This window comes from Primulina tabacum, chromosome 6 (assembly GCF_025594145.1).
Source record: "Primulina tabacum isolate GXHZ01 chromosome 6, ASM2559414v2, whole genome shotgun sequence".
NCBI lineage: Eukaryota > Viridiplantae > Streptophyta > Magnoliopsida > Lamiales > Gesneriaceae > Primulina > Primulina tabacum.
In genome coordinates this window covers 39,869,973-39,886,874 of record NC_134555.1, presented here as the reverse complement: position 1 = coordinate 39,886,874, position 16,902 = coordinate 39,869,973, and the positions used below count along the sequence as shown (strand labels likewise).

The 16,902-nt window shown below is 35.4% G+C and overlaps 2 protein-coding genes across 2 annotated transcripts; both read left to right on the top strand.

Moving 5' to 3' along the window:
• Positions 1-1,261: 1,261 nt before the first annotated feature.
• Positions 1,262-4,818, top strand: LOC142549492 (adagio protein 1-like). Its single transcript, XM_075658459.1, has 2 exons — positions 1,262-1,797; positions 2,827-4,818. The coding sequence occupies exons 1-2, from the start codon at positions 1,526-1,528 to the stop codon at positions 4,433-4,435; spliced, it is 1,881 nt and encodes a 626-aa protein (XP_075514574.1). The 5' UTR covers positions 1,262-1,525; the 3' UTR covers positions 4,436-4,818.
• Positions 4,819-7,921: 3,103 nt separating this feature from the next.
• Positions 7,922-14,248, top strand: LOC142549491 (plasma membrane ATPase 4-like). The gene is made up of 16 exons (XM_075658458.1): positions 7,922-8,161; positions 9,967-10,086; positions 10,199-10,435; positions 10,531-11,292; positions 11,377-11,499; positions 11,592-11,696; positions 11,778-11,922; positions 12,003-12,167; positions 12,245-12,483; positions 12,563-12,595; positions 12,707-12,788; positions 12,891-13,051; positions 13,136-13,309; positions 13,389-13,571; positions 13,640-13,821; positions 13,923-14,248. The coding sequence occupies exons 1-16, from the start codon at positions 8,114-8,116 to the stop codon at positions 14,017-14,019; spliced, it is 2,856 nt and encodes a 951-aa protein (XP_075514573.1). The 5' UTR covers positions 7,922-8,113; the 3' UTR covers positions 14,020-14,248.
• The last annotated feature ends 2,654 nt before the right edge of the window (positions 14,249-16,902 follow it).

Sequence of the window (16,902 nt, the reverse complement as noted above, 5' to 3'; positions counted from 1 at the left end):
CAAAAATTAGGTATTTTCTTTACCAATTTATGTATCATAACGTTATTTTATGAATTCTAAATAAGTCATTCAAAATTATATTTCAAATTTAATTTTTGACCATACAAATAATTTTTTTTAATATTTATGAGATCACACCCATATCATGTGACAAAAATTATATACTTTTATACCTATATATATAGATATATCGTATTGTTATTTATTGAACGCCAAATAATTCATTCAATATTAAATTCAATTTGTATTTTTGAAAGTAAATATAAACAAATTTTAGTATTTAGGAGGCCACATCAAGTATCTCGTGACAAAAATTGTGTATTTTTTATATCAACAGTATTGTGAATGAGTACTAACAAGTATGATATCAAATTAAGTATATTATTGGTATTTTATGAATACCAATAAATATTTTGGATGAATAAATAGTATGAGTGAATGCTAGTAAGGTATTGATTACAAACATTACCTAATGTATTTTCCAAAAAAATACCAACAATAATTGAATTTATGGTGATCGCTCGATATCCAGTATTTTCTTACACATTTGGATTATTAAAAAATCCAAATCAAGTATTTGGATCTCAAAATAGGTATTATGTAAGTCAAAATAAGTAGTTACTCTTATTTCATGATGATTGATGAAATATGTTTTTTTTAAAATTAAATGATATGTCTAAGTATCCTAATGTATTTTCTATGAAAAAACCAACAATGACCGAATTTATGGTGATCGCTCGAAGAGCCAGTATTTTTTAGATATTTGGAGTATTCAAATAGTCAAATCAAATATTTGAAACCCTATAGCTCCAAGTAAGTACTCACTCTTATTTCATTATAAGTAAGGAACTATACTTTTTAAAAAAATTAAACGACATGAAAAAGTCATCCTAATATTTTTTTTTATGAAAAGACCAACAATGATTGAATTTATGGTGAACATTCGAAAATCGATTATTTTCTTAAACATCTGAACATTCAGACGCAATCTTACAAGATTCGAAGGAGAAGATAATAAAATAAAATAGAGTAGGTCTCTCTCGTGAGACGCTCGCAAATCTTTATCTGTGAGATGGGTCAACTCTACCGATATTCACAATAAAAAGTAATATTTTTAGCATAAAAAGTAATACTTTTTTATGAATGACTCAAATAAGAGATTCGTTTCACAAAATACGACACGTGAAACCGTTTCAAATAAGTTTTTGCCAATAAAATAAACTGAAAATCAACCTAACTAATTTCCCAAAGTCAAAACAATATCTAAGTACCTTATCTACCGTCCGTTGATATTTGCCCAACAAAAGGAGATTTTTTGTTCGCGCTTTCTTCTCATACTTGAGGCGGTGCCAAATCGTATACCATTGCAACAAGCTTTTGGTGAACCCAAATCATAAAACCATACAACACACTCGAACTGAACCCATTAATTTTTCTGTATTTTTGCTTCAATTTTTGTTCAATTTAATCCCCATTATATTGGAATAAGTGTATTGTTGGGTATTGAATTGTGCGGTAAGCTACGATGGAGTGGGACAGCAACTCGGAATCCGATCTGAGCAGCGTGGATGAGGAGGAGGAGGAGGAGGAGGACGAGGTTGGAGAAGGATTAGGGTTTCTGTTGCGGAAGAGCGGTGGCGGGGAATTGCCGTTCCCTGTCGACGCGCTTTTGCAACCTGCGAATTGTGGATTTGTCGTCACGGATGCTTTGGAGCCAGATAATCCTATAATTTACGTTAATTCTGCGTTCGAGATGGTTACTGGGTATCGGGCGGAGGAAGTTCTTGGTCGTAACTGGTAAGCGCTCTCTTCTTTTTCCCATCTTTGCTTGTTTGACAATACAAGGAATTTGTGGTCAGTAGTTTTTAGACTGCAGCTTTGATTATATAATAGATTGATGTTTTGGACTTGCGGGTTCCGATGAAGGTGGATTGAAGTTTTTCCAAGACGGGATGAATAAAAAAAGTTTGATTTTTTCAAAGAAGTACAAGGTCGTGCCTTAGATAAGTAAATATATTATTTGTGTAGAGCATTGGATAGTTTGTTTCTGTGAAGCTGAAAAAAGATATGGTTGAAGTACGGGGTTGGAAGGGAAGGATTACAGAATTTCATAGCATTTGTTCCTAGTATTTTAAAGTTCCCGTTGATGAAAATTTTAATTCTTGGTGATACTAATTACCCGTCCAGCATTGGCTCTGCATAGGGGAAAGCCACACACTTCCTAGTCTTTACCTCCTGACAACTTGTTTGAGCTCTCTATTTGGGCTTAATCTAAGCCCCAACATTTACCAAACAGAAGCACATTCAGGTAAGTGTTGATGACATGGCCGACTTTTTTTTTTATCGCATGACCACTTTTTAGGTTGGACTAAGGTGTATGACCTATTATTACTAGATGAACGAAGGCCATCGGTACTAGGTCCCGTGGGTGTTGGGCTCTCAGGGGTTGAACTAGCCAACCGAAGACCAGGATGAGAGTAGCCTAACAGCACTTATAGTGGCTCATATTCTCTAGTTTTTTGTTGGAAATATGTCGAAACTGGTACATTTAGTGCATTTTTTTGAATTACCTCCAATCAAGTTCAATATGCTAATAACCTCTTCAAATTTCCATAATGTTAATGTTTATTCATTTCTTGAGTCGCATGTTGTCTTGAAATGTTTCCTTTTTCTTTTTGGTTTCAATATATTGTTATGTCTGCCACCAATTTTTGATCATCTAATTTATGTGCCATCGATATAGCTGTGTGTTGGATTTTTTGTAATCTATGCTGGTCTCGTGGTATGATTGCTCGCATATTTATGGCTATATCTGATTTTCTGCAGTCGTTTTTTGCAATGTCGAGGCCCATATGCTAAGAGAAGGCATCCTCTTGTGGATCCCACTGTAGTTGCTGAGATACGAAGATGCCTTGAAGTAGGGATTGAATTTCGAGGAGAGTTGTTAAATTTTAGAAAAGATGGATGGCCAATGATGAATAAATTGCATATGACCCCTATATATGGCGAAGACGAAACGTTAACTCATATAATTGCCATACAGGTCTTTTTAGAAACAAATCTTGATTTGGGTTCACTTCCAGGATCATCAGCCAAGGAATCTGCTGGAGCATCTGAACGGTTAAGATTTAAATTTTCTCCTCATGGAGCAGTTTCAGATGGGATCAGAAATATTAACCGTGGTGTTTGTGGAATTATGGAGTTAAGTGATGAAGTTCTTGCACTGAAGATTCTTTCGCGGCTGACACCGAGGGACATTTCATCTGTGGGCTCTGTATGTCGGCAATTTTATGAGCTGACAAAGAATGAAGATCTATGGCGATTGGTGTGTCAAAATGCATGGGGCAGTGAAACAACTCAAGTGTTAGAAACTGTTTCTGGTGCTAAACAACTAGGGTGGGGCAGATTGGCAAGGGAACTTACCACTCTTGAAGCGCTAGCTTGGAGAAAGCTGACTGTTGGAGGCATTGTTGAACCCTCACGTTGCAACTTCAGTGCATGCGCGGTCGGGAGTCGTGTGGTTCTTTTTGGTGGAGAGGGTGTGAACATGCAACCCATGAATGATACTTTCGTGCTGGACCTGAACTCTTGCAAGCCAGAGTGGCAACATTTCAAAGTTAGCTCTCCACCTCCTGGGCGATGGGGTCACACCCTTTCTTGTGTTAATGGTTCTCATCTTGTCCTGTTTGGTGGTTGTGGGAGAGAAGGTTTACTTAATGATGTTTTTATTTTAGATTTGGATGCTAAACATCCCACATGGCGTGAAATATCCAGCTTGGCTCCTCCACTTCCTAGATCTTGGCATAGTTCCTGCACCCTTGATGGGACCAAACTGATTGTTTCTGGTGGCTGTGCAGATTCTGGGGTGCTTCTCAGCGACACCTTCTTACTCGATCTTTCATTGGAAAGACCTGTATGGCGAGAGATACCCGTCACTTGGGCTCCACCTTCAAGATTGGGCCACACATTGTCTGTTTATGGTGGCAGGAAAATATTGATGTTTGGTGGTCTTGCCAAGAGCGGCCCTCTTCGTTTCCGGTCAAGTGATGTGTTCACCATGGATTTGAGCGAGGAAGAACCGTGTTGGAGAAGTGTGACTGGGAGTGGCATGCCTGGTTCTGGGAATCCTGGAGGAATCGCTCCTCCTCCTCGACTAGATCACGTGGCTCTGAATCTTCCTGGTGGTAGGATTGTTGTTTTTGGTGGCTCGGTGGCTGGCCTTCACTCTGCATCCCAGCTCTATATACTTGATCCAATGGAAGAGAAGCCAACATGGAGGATTCTAAATGTACCGGGGAGACCCCCAAGATTTGCGTGGGGACATAGCACGTGTGTTGTTGGGGGGACGAGAGTTATAGTCCTTGGAGGTCAAACTGGGGAAGAGTGGATGCTAGGTGAGCTTCACGAACTCTCTCTTGCAAGCTCTGTCGTCTGATGAGGAGGAAGCGACTAAAATGAGGAAGTTTCTGCACTGTTGACACATTCTTTTTGGGCTGCATTCTGGAAATTCTTGACCTGCCATAGCCAACTTCAATTTCTCTTTGTTTCATGTAAGGTTCGTGGGAACGCTTGAGCTAATGGCCTGATCAGAGGTTCAATTTAGTTTTTTTTATGAAATTGTTACAAGAGACGCTTTCTGTGATTTAGTCTCTCAAGGTTGCTAATATTTGGGAGAATGTAGAGGAATTATATAAGTAGGATTAGTTTTACATCATGTTTGTATTGTGTTCAAGGCTGTATGTCAGAACTTGGAAGAGACGCACACCAAAGGCAAAGGCTGAGAAAGAAAATAAATAAATAAATCTAAGTACAGTCGTACAGGTATATGTTGTACTAGTATTTTTTTATTCTTGGCCAGTGGTTAATGCAATAGAACACATTTCATTAGCGCAAGCATATCAGTGATTACAAAATTACCAATATCTATTGGGGCGAAAATCTTCAAATTCCAGATTATGCTATCTATTGAGTCCTTAGGAGGCGAGATAGAGTGCTACTTTGTTGCATTTCGGGAGCAATAATGAGAACCCCTGGCCGCTGCAAACAAAAAGGTCTGATGAAATTTGTCAGTGATGCTTCCAAAGCTAGTGGTGAGACTGGATAGATTGCTTTCACTGCATTTATTGCATCAGAGTTCTATTTGACCAACAATGGTGATTAATCTTAAGCCGACCACAGAATATGCAGGCAGAGCTCTAAACAAAAGTTGACGCACATCTAACCTTTCCGACACGGAATTATGGTCGCATCTGCCTTAATAATTGTATGTGTAGACTTTCATAATTTTCTACCTTTACATTTCTCAAAATCACTACATTTCGGGCTTATACCAACCATCCACCATGTTCTTTACATCACAAAAATGTGGAACAATATAAGGTCTCCATGTGGCAATATTCACAAGTGAAATCTGCAACAAACGAACAGGATATTTTGTTTCCAAAATTTATATATTATCTTGTTCTTCGGAAACCGTAGCAAGACGCATGCAATCCAAGTAACGATAAATGGATGAGAGTTATACCTCTCGTATATATAATATACACATTATTTGCTCAACTAGTTAATAATGCGCTTTTAATAATGTAGTTAAGTACACTTGCGTGGGCATCCATGTTATATAAATATTATTTATATGAGCTTATATATGAATAATTATGCAATATCAGAAAATAATAATAGACATTATCTATATATGAATCATTGGTCTTCAGATCACGCGGCATCACGTTCCATATTCTTTTATCCATTAAGAAAATAGTTCAGAATAGAAAACTAAAGAATTTTATCAAAGAAAGAGCGCATAGATCTGGAAGATCAAGACAAGTTCAAAAGAATTCAAAAATTATGGCTTCAGATACGCTTCCACTCAAATTTTCGATCAAATTCTTAATGATTTAGCATGATAGATTCTGCGGTTTACGAGTTTCTCCGATATACATACCTTCACATTTCCAAGACTCCAATACACACACACACAACACTATTGATCAGATAGATATTTTAATAAATTGTGGTTAGTTTAATACTCCACAAGACTTCCATAAGCAATCTTAAATTAATTATGTATATATAAAAGAGACTTTTCTTACCATCAGGAGACTTTTCTTACCATCAGCCTAAATTTCTAGGTTCTATGTATAATGTTAATATATAGTTCGCCTAGCTAGTGTGGCAGCTTTCTTCTTCATCATACAGTATAATTCAGACACACAAAATATATGTGTATCGATCGAGTACAGTTTGTGACAAAAAAAAAAAAAAAAACCCAATAAATTATGTAATAAATTAGTGAATTATGAGCCAAGCGAATAGACAAATTCCAAGTTGTATTGGTATTACCTGAACCAAAGGGCCATTGGATAGATGCATATAGTACTAGCCAGCACCTATTTAGTCTAACTCACAATTTAAAAATAAAAAAAAAATTTATAACAAATTTTTCATATTCAAAGATTTGACCCAAATATATTTATTTATGTAGCTTAATTAATTACCATAATTGAACACGCTGACTAATTTTCAGATTAAGAGAAGATGTGTTTACAAATTATACGTTAACTATTATAATTAATTTTAACCGAATGATCGATCTATCGATCAACTTGGTAAAACCCCTAGTGTTCTAGGCGGCTTTCGATTTGATTTTCAAATTACAAGATAGGAGTAAAAGATTATAATGTTAATCAAATTATAATGTCAACTAAAAGCATAAAAAAATTGATTTTTATTTTATTTTTTAGATGCAAGTACAGTAGTACATAGGAATATAATTTTGTGTTAATATAATGAAAAACAAACTCTCAAAAGTTTTTTTTCTTTTTCTTTTTTTTTAAAAAAAAATAGAAAAGAGTTAGGTTTCGGGTAGGAGCATTCGGGCATTCAATGAAACTGATTCGTTCAAAACCAATTTATGTACGTAGACATCTTACGTTAGTGTCTAATTTCATATTTATTAGAAAACATTCGAATTTAAATAAAATGAAATATGACCTTTCTAGTTAATAAAATATATATTATAAAAAAATTTCCTTGAATCCCAATTAATAGAGAACCACATATGTTTTTCTTAAAGTTCTTATTATATATGCAACTCTATGGTATATATATATTCACTTTGGAAATTAGTAATTTTACTAAAATAATTATTTTTTTAAAAAAAGCTACACGTAAATTTTATTTTATTTTTTGCAGTTGGGGAAATGTTTGTTACAATTAAATCTTGTATATGAGACGGCCTTCTCTCATATTTGTGATCTCGACGCTAGATTAGCTATAACTTATCGGCATTTAGTTGGCGATTTGAGATTTCATGTCCACTGTTTAAATTGCAATCAATATATTTTGCTACATGTTCAACTTATCTCATTTTCCATTCATACATAGACATGTTTAATGATGTTGATTAGAGTAAAAATTTAAGAATCGAATTATGTACGCATTTTACAACATGTTGGGGTCCATTTTATTACCATGAATAATTCACATAATTTTTTGTTTATTTTTTACATTTTTTTGTTTACTTTTAATGGTGTTAATTATCATTTTTAATTAATACATGCCGTGTACTATGTATTTAGCATTCTTAACTAAAAGAATAGTAAATATATCTATATTTATATATATATAATTCAAATTAAAATACAAATTTATTTTCGTCGAAATAATTAGCAAGTTATAAAGTTGAATTACGAGTGAAAGAAGGCGTCGATTGAATTTAATAATTGTTAACGACTATTCGTGTGTGTGTGCGCGCGTGCGTGTATATATATATATATATATATATATATATATATATCAACATAAAAATGATAAGCATGCATGCATGAGTATTGAAGGTAGGTAGGTTTGAAACATAGGGAGGGTAATATATTCGTAGAGTGGTACTAATTATATATAAATACCAAGCATGCCTTTACCCCTTGCTTCACATTTTTCTGGGATTGAAACATATATTCATCCCACCCCATTCAACAACCCAATATGAATTAAGCATTTTATATATATATTTTCATCTTTGTTTTCTCGTCTCTCTTTCTCTCTCTTTGTTTCATTCAAGCTCGATATATAACCGAGGAGGAGGTGATCTCCGGCCGCCCCGCGGTGGTGAAACATGGGAGGCCTTAGTCTTGAAGAGATAAAAAATGAGACTGTTGATCTGGTAATATTTACACACACACACACACACACACATGTATATATGTATATATGTATATATGCATTGGTTTTAGCTAGCTCGATTTTAATCCATCTTTTGTGTGCATGTAACATTTGTATTTACTCGATTTCATGGGAGTCTACAAAGATTACAGCCATGTTTTAAAATTCGTAACATTCGACGTAGGAAATCATGCCTTGGTAATTTGCTTCGAAACATGCATACTACAATAGATTGATTATTTTCACAAGACATAAATCATATAAAATACTTTGGATGCAATAATTGTCTTTTTAGGTAGAACAATCGAAACGTAATTTTTAAACTACTATACTGTTTAAAAAGATTTGAGTTGTACCGTTACCACCAGCTATAACTTTTAGTAAAGCGGCAAGCGTTCGGTCCTACAATTGATGTTTGAGCGAAGGTCACGGCTTTGATTCTCATTGATTGCAAGAAGTACAATTATTGGGTGATAGATTGTTGAGTACAAAAATTGTCCATGCTGAGTACTGTTGGGTGCAATAATTTTTCCTGCTGAGTAAAATAATCGAAACCTGGTGCTTGAGCTGCTATACGATTCAAAAAGATTTGAGTTACACCGTTACTATCAGCTATAGCTTTTGGTAAAACGGCAAACGCTCGATCATACAATTAGAATACGAGAGAAGGTCACGAGTTCAATTCTCATTGATCGCAAAGAGTACAATTATGGGGAGAGAGATTGTTGGGTGTAATAATCATTCCAGTTCGGTAAAACAATCTAAACATGTTGCTTGAGTTGCTATACAGTTAAAAAAGATTTGAGTTGCGCCGTTATCACCAACTATAACTTTTGGTTATAAAATGACAAGCGTTTGTTCCTAAATTTAGGACGCACACAAACACACACATATAAAATACATGCGTAATTTCTAGCTAGCATGTGTAGTGTAAAATTGAGAAGTCCTAGATTATAATTTTAAGTATTTACAAAACTTGACTAACATCAATTTTTTTAAAAAAAAAATCGATATTAGTCGGGATTATAATCTTAAATAATATGTGATGGTCTAATAAGCGTCTAATTGTAATGATAATAAAGTGTGATTATTATCGCTCTTCATAAATTAAAAAAAAAAATTATGATTATTGTTGTTATTAATGGGGGTTGGCTCATTAACTGAATATTTACCAAACCCTAATGTTTGACTGCATAGAGCTCGTAGTTATATTAGTATATAAAGTCTTCCAAATGGGATTTTTTTTAATTATTATTAAAGTTTATTTTTCTAAAAGATTTTACGAATTTATTATAACTTGTGATGTTTATTATATGACAAAAACTTGTGTGAGACGGTCTCACGGATCGTATTTTGCGAGACAAATATATATCTTATTTGGGTCATCCATGAAAAAATATTATTTTTTATGCTAAGAGTATTAATTTTTATTGTGAATATCGGTATAGTTGACCCGTCTCATAGATAAAAATTCGTGAAACCGTCTCACAAAAGACCAACTCTTATTATATTATACAAAATATATATCAGGGGTAGTGATATAGTAAAACAATAAGTACTATATGTTTTTATTAAAAATTTATTTTATTACCTTGTTTATTGAAAAACGTTATATAAATAATATTTTAACACAAGAAACAAATCTACCTCATATATTAAAAGTGTGATTATTAAAATAAAAATAAAATTATAAAAGGGAAACTTAATTTTAATAAGAATAACAAGCACTAATTTTAAAAAAGTGGGCCTAAATTGCCATGATATTAAATTAATGCACATATACTTACAAAAAAAGGCTTATAACAGGAAAAAGTTCCGATTGAAGAAGTGTTTCAGCAGCTGAAATGCAGCCGTGAGGGATTGAGTTCCGATGAAGGAGCCAACAGGATTCAAATATTTGGACCCAACAAGTTGGAAGAAAAGAAGGTCAATTACCTCTTAATTTTGATCATATATATTTACACCAAGAACATGCAAAAGTAGTTAAAAAATTTAGAGAGCTTAATTAGTAATATCTGGTTGATTTTGGTTCGCACAGGAAAACAAAATACTCAAGTTTCTTGGGTTCATGTGGAATCCCTTATCATGGGTCATGGAAGCCGCAGCTCTGATGGCTATCGTGCTCGCCAATGGCAACGGACAGCCCCCCGACTGGCAAGACTTCGTTGGGATCATTTGTTTGCTGGTTATCAACTCAACCATAAGTTTCATCGAAGAAAACAATGCCGGAAACGCTGCTGCAGCTCTCATGGCTGGTCTTGCTCCCAAAACTAAGGTATAATTCACAGAATAAACAGCTTCAAATAATGTTACAGCTAAAAGGTCTGAGGTTCAAAAATCTTCGATGGTTGGTTGATGTCATGATTATAGGTCCTCAGAGATGGCAGATGGAGTGAGCAAGAAGCAGCCATTCTAGTTCCTGGGGACATTATAAGCATTAAACTAGGAGATATTATCCCTGCTGACGCCCGTCTTCTAGAAGGCGACCCCTTGAAAGTTGACCAATCAGCCCTCACTGGCGAATCCCTCCCGGTCACCAAGAATCCATATGATGAAATCTTCTCCGGTTCGACTTGCAAACAAGGCGAGATTGAGGCAGTTGTCATCGCCACCGGAGTGCACACATTCTTTGGGAAGGCGGCACATCTTGTGGACAGCACTCATCAAGTTGGGCACTTCCAGAAAGTACTCACTGCGATAGGGAACTTCTGTATCTGCTCCATAGCTGTTGGCATGCTTGCTGAGATAATCGTCATGTACCCAATTCAGCACAGGGCGTACAGGCAGGGGATCGATAATCTGCTCGTTCTTTTGATTGGAGGGATTCCAATTGCTATGCCTACGGTTTTGTCTGTAACGATGGCTATTGGATCCCACAAGCTGTCACAACAAGGTGCTATTACGAAGAGAATGACTGCCATTGAAGAATTGGCCGGAATGGATGTCCTGTGTAGTGATAAAACCGGGACTCTAACCCTCAATAAGCTGACTGTTGACAAAAGCTTGATTGAGGTATTTGCAAAGGGAGTCGATTCGGATCATGTGTTGCTTCTTGCTGCAAGGGCATCGAGAACCGAAAATCAAGACGCTATCGATTGTGCCATAGTTGGTACACTTTCTGATCCCAAGGAGGTATCTGCTATTTCAAATGTAGCCATGTAATAAATCAGGCTCCTGCATAACGAGTGTACTGATATGACTTGCATTTGATTTTAGGCAAGAGCTGGCATCAGAGAGGTGCATTTCTTTCCCTTCAACCCTGTGGACAAGAGGACGGCTTTGACTTACATTGATTCCAATGGGAATTGGCATCGAGCTAGCAAAGGCGCCCCTGAACAAGTATTCTCTCATTTTCTCAGCCTTCTTGACCCACTGCTTCTCAGTCTACAAACACTGATTACATTATGTACTTTCCTCTTGATTTGACTCAGATTTTGACTCTGTGCAACTGCAAGGAAGACTTCAAGAAAAAGGTTCACTCTGTTATTAATAAATTTGCTGAACGCGGACTTCGGTCATTGGCTGTTGCTAGTCAGGTTTATGTCGAAACATTTGACAGATTTTAATATATTATAATCAAAATATTTGTTCTTGAGGTAAACGTTTTATGTTTTTAGGAAGTTCCAGAGAAATCGAAGGAAAGCCCTGGTTCTCCATGGCAATTTGTTGGACTTCTGTCCCTATTCGATCCTCCGAGGCACGACAGTGCAGAGACGATCCGTAGAGCTTTGCATCTTGGCGTGAATGTGAAAATGATTACAGGTAAGTAAATGTTTCACCGCCTTTGATGATTTGGTGCAACCTCAGATGTACGACTTCAGATATGTGTTATTGAATTCTAGGTGATCAACTTGCCATTGCGAAGGAGACTGGGCGTAGGCTTGGAATGGGAGTTAACATGTATCCATCAGCTTCTTTACTCGGCCAACACAAAGATGAATCTATAGCTGGTCTTCCCGTGGAAGAACTTATAGAGAAAGCTGACGGCTTTGCTGGTGTTTTCCCTGGTATGTTGGTATTCTGTTTTTGAGACACGTTCTTTAAACTGAAACATGAAATCCATACGTTTCTTATTGGCAACCAGAACACAAATACGAAATTGTGAAGAAGTTGCAAGAGAGTAAGCACATTGTTGGAATGACTGGAGATGGAGTTAATGACGCCCCCGCTCTAAAGAAAGCAGACATTGGAATTGCTGTTGCTGATGCCACCGATGCAGCCAGAGGTGCTTCTGATATCGTGTTGACTGAACCTGGTCTTAGTGTTATCATCAGTGCCGTGCTGACAAGTAGAGCTATTTTTCAGAGAATGAAGAATTACACTGTTAGTTATCTTTTAAGACTAGACTTGTTGATCCACGAAATTGCAAATGCTTATATCTTTGTTCTTTTTTCTCCCACAGATTTATGCAGTTTCTATCACAATCCGCATCGTGGTAAGTTAACTGTGGTACTTGCAAAAACATATAGACAGTAGCCACTTTCCATATGGCATTTGATGGCTCCATGTCTTGTGCATTTTTTCATGTTCTGTCGGTTTTTCACAGTTTGGCTTCATGCTTATTGCTTTGATCTGGAAGTTCGATTTCTCTCCATTCATGGTTTTGATCATTGCCATTCTCAATGATGGTGAGATTCAAGCTTTTCGAGTTTGGTTCTCATTATTTATCTGCAACCACCTTTCTGGAAATGTCTTCTGATCGATCAATAAATGAATGTCCATTTTTTAAGGTACAATTATGACAATTTCGAAGGATAGAGTGAAGCCATCTCCATTGCCAGATAGCTGGAAACTCAAAGAAATCTTTTCCACAGGAGTAGTAATCGGAGGCTACCTTGCAATGATGACTGTTATATTCTTCTGGCTGATGCACACAACGAGCTTCTTCCCGGTAAAATTTGCACTGTCTATTTGTTATAGGTATGCAGAAGTAACCGATTGAATAATATTCCTGAGACCATGATACCAAATGCAGGACAAGTTTGGAGTAAAAGACATTAGAGACAGTGATCATGAAATGATGGCTGCTCTTTACTTGCAAGTGAGTATCGTTAGCCAGGCCCTCATATTCGTTACCAGATCACGAAGCTGGTCCTATTCTGAACGCCCTGGTCTCCTGCTGATGACTGCTTTTGTGATCGCCCAGACGGTATCATAAATTTTCTCTTCACCCTTAAACTCGAAACCGATTCAACAATAGGTGCTATTGAGTCACTTGTGTTGTGTAGGTTGCAACTCTACTAGCTGTATATGCTAACTGGGGTTTTGCGAGAATAAAAGGCTGCGGCTGGGGATGGGCAGGTGTGATCTGGATTTATAGTGTGGTCTTCTACATTCCACTAGACTTCATCAAATTCGCTATCCGTTATATCTTAAGTGGGAATGCTTGGAAGAACTTGTATGAAAACAAGGTATGCTAAAATTCTCTGTTCAACAGCAAACGCGTAGCGAATTTTCCTAACCTTATTTGATCAAACAGACTGCTTTTACGACTAAAAAAGATTATGGGAAAGAGGAGAGAGAAGCTCAATGGGCTCTGGCTCAGAGAACTTTACATGGACTACAACCACAAGAAGCCACTAATGTATCCAATGAGAAGAACAATTACAGAGAACTGTCCGAGATCGCAGAACAAGCGAAAAGGAGAGCCGAGATTGCAAGGTAAATTCAAATTTTGCTTCTGACCGATCTTAAGTTAAATTTTTCTTGATAAAAAATGAAGAGTGTGACTTGAGACAAAACATGTTGTCGTCCTCGTTTAGGCTTCGGGAGCTGCATACTTTGAAGGGCCATGTCGACTCAGTCGTGAAGCTTAAGGGGCTCGACATCGAAACCATCCAACAGCACTATACCGTCTAAAAAGAAGGAATTTGATTCAGATCGTGAACATGGCTGGAAAAACAAGGATACTATGATTTTGAGAACATAAAAAGAGCCTTTCACTTGAAATATGTTGTCTACTCATCTATAGATATGATTTCTGATGTATTTGAGAATGACTGTTTAGAGCCTTTATGAATGCACACATGTATAATAAGATACATCATGTGTCAGGTTCATATTATAAACGATGAATGTATCTAGTCGATATTCATTTATCTTTAAAAATATAATAAGTTTTTCAAATTTTTATCAAAAATAAATTTTCTTGAAAAAAAATTTATGAGATGTACTTTTTTTTTTACAAAAAATTTATTTCTGGGCTTTTTGATGAAAAAAAATTTGTGAAAAACTATAGGAACAGTTAAGAATTGAAAATATAAGTCTATCAGATAGAAGATGATAGAGGGCCAACTATCGTTGTCTTGCACAAGAGGGTGCTCTTTCACTTCGAGTTCCTTCCTTTGTAGCAAAATCTGATGATATGCTTTGGCGATCTTACCTACCAAATAAAAAGGTGCGCTCCGATCTGAGGAGAAAAAGTCTCGGGCTTAGATGTATGGATGGTCCCCACTGAGGCTTGCCTACTGCTTTGTAGCTGGATCGTATGGACTGGTAATCATTGCTCACACGTTATATGTGAATCACATTTTATAATTTTATATAACTTTTTTAGTAAATTATTTTTTAAAAAAATATTATAAGTTTATATAAATTAAAAAACAAATGGACCATGCAATTAAAATAAACTAGTATACATCCCTCAATAAGGATTTCGAAAAGATGGGCTCTCTATCTAATAATTCGAGATTATTTAATTTATGAATTTTGGAATAATGAATTAGATTCCACGGTTTTTGTAATTAATTATGATTGAAATGGAATTAAAAAGAGTTATTGAGGGCTGAATTGCAAATAGTAAAAAATTCAGGGGCTAAAGTGCTAATATTGGAATTTGAGTGGGACACATGTCTTGCCATGCATTTGAACGTATAACCCCTCCATCAAATTCAGATTTTGAGCATCAAGAACGAGACAAACTCCATGGCTAGCATCTTCAAGCTTCCTTGTATCTTAGAAATTTGATTTTGCAAGATCCGGCCATCCGTTTTTCGATCCGAGCATAGTTCCGAGCTCCCCTCGTCAAGAGCTACACAAGGATGTAAGTTTCATTGATTTCTAACAAGGTTTGAAATTTATGTATTGGAGGAATTGTGATTTGATTATCATTATGTGTTATGGTGATATCAGTAATCGTATATTCGAAGTCAGATCGAAGAACATATTGTTTATGAAATTGATATGATTGAGATATACAGATTTGAGATTATGATCTGTTATTGTTGAGATTGTGAGTTATATGGATATCGTTTATGAGTTGTGGTATTATATCTATGATGTTGAAATTGACGGGGTTATCGAGATTGTATTGTTATGCCGTCAAAACATCAGTAGATTGATATTGATCAGATTGAGTATTGAATTGAGTGGAATATTGATTTTTTTATTCTCGATATGACATTTCAGATTGTATTGACTGCCTTGAATTCAGAACTTCTATTTCTTCAGACTGAGACTACAAAAAGAAAGGTATAAGTCAATGGGGTATTGGGAGATCGACTCAAGTAGGATATACTTGAGTTTCCCTAAATCACATACTTATTGTTGTTATATGCATTGATTTGATTTTATATGATGTTCTATTGATTTATAGGAAGCATGTATTAGACGAGTATTAGACGAGTGATCTTGTGACAGAAGTGCCTGATAGTGGTGGGATCGCCACGGGCACATTGCACGATGTCACAAGATAAAGTATTGGCGATAGTGCCACAGTCTGTGACGGATAGGTCAAGACACCGGATGTTTGGTTATATCGAAGTGGATAGAATTGGATTTTCTTCTATTCCTGATGTTCGATATAGGAATACCAACATCTGAAAATCGGGATCCCTAGACTAGGATTGAGTCTAGTCTGAGTCGTGGAGTCACGAGTATGATTGATAGTTTGACATTAATTATGTTTCAGATTTTGATATATATCTGATATCTGCTTCATGCTTTATATTGATTATATGATTGCATGTCCGTTGATTTATACTGGAATTATATTCTCACCGGAATTATCCGACTGTTGTCGTGATTGTATGTGTGCATAACAACAGGTGGGATAGGATCGGGGTCGAGGAGATAAAGAGAGATCGTGATTAGAGTGGAGACCACGGACTTGATTAGAGATAGGGTTTGGACACTTGATATTTAGTTGTTAAACCTTAGTTTGAATGATTGTATATAGTACAAGACTTGTACTTTAATACTGACATGTATATTAAAATGTATTCCATTACGTTCCGCATTAAAAAAAAAATTTAGACCCTGTTTATTATAATGAACTAAATTGTCCCAATGATGATTAAGAACTTGATTAGCGTCCAGGTCTCGTGGCTAACTCAAAAAAACAATATCAAAACAAATGAAATAGTAATATTGATAGTAAAATATAACTCCTAATATTTAATTTAACCTCTAATGGAAATTTTTTTACTTTTTATTTTTAGAATTCTATATCATAAATAATAAATTATATATATCGATATTTCGTAGACTAACATTGATGACTATTAATTTCTTGTTAAATACAGTTTTAAAATAATAAATAAATCAACATATGTAATAGAATACACATTCAAATAAGATTATAAGGTAAAATATCAAATAAACTTATATAATAATTATTATATATAGATTTTAAACTATTGATATGATTTTCAATGTTAAAATTTGAAATATAACAAAGAAATAAATCATAAAAAATGTTTTTTTTTGTATTTATTGAATTAATTAGTTTGATTTCAAAATAAT

Excerpts from the sequence above, each read along its gene's own strand:
- LOC142549491 (XM_075658458.1), top strand. The coding sequence starts at position 8,114 with ATGGGAGGCCTTAGTCTTGAAGAGATAAAAAATGAGACTGTTGATCTG. Across the intron at positions 11,293-11,376 it reads CACTTTCTGATCCCAAGGAG|GCAAGAGCTGGCATCAGAGA; the intron begins GTATCTGCTATT and ends ATTTGATTTTAG. Across the intron at positions 12,596-12,706 it reads CTATCACAATCCGCATCGTG|TTTGGCTTCATGCTTATTGC; the intron begins GTAAGTTAACTG and ends GGTTTTTCACAG.
- LOC142549492 (XM_075658459.1), top strand. The coding sequence starts at position 1,526 with ATGGAGTGGGACAGCAACTCGGAATCCGATCTGAGCAGCGTGGATGAG. Across the intron at positions 1,798-2,826 it reads GAAGTTCTTGGTCGTAACTG|TCGTTTTTTGCAATGTCGAG; the intron begins GTAAGCGCTCTC and ends GATTTTCTGCAG.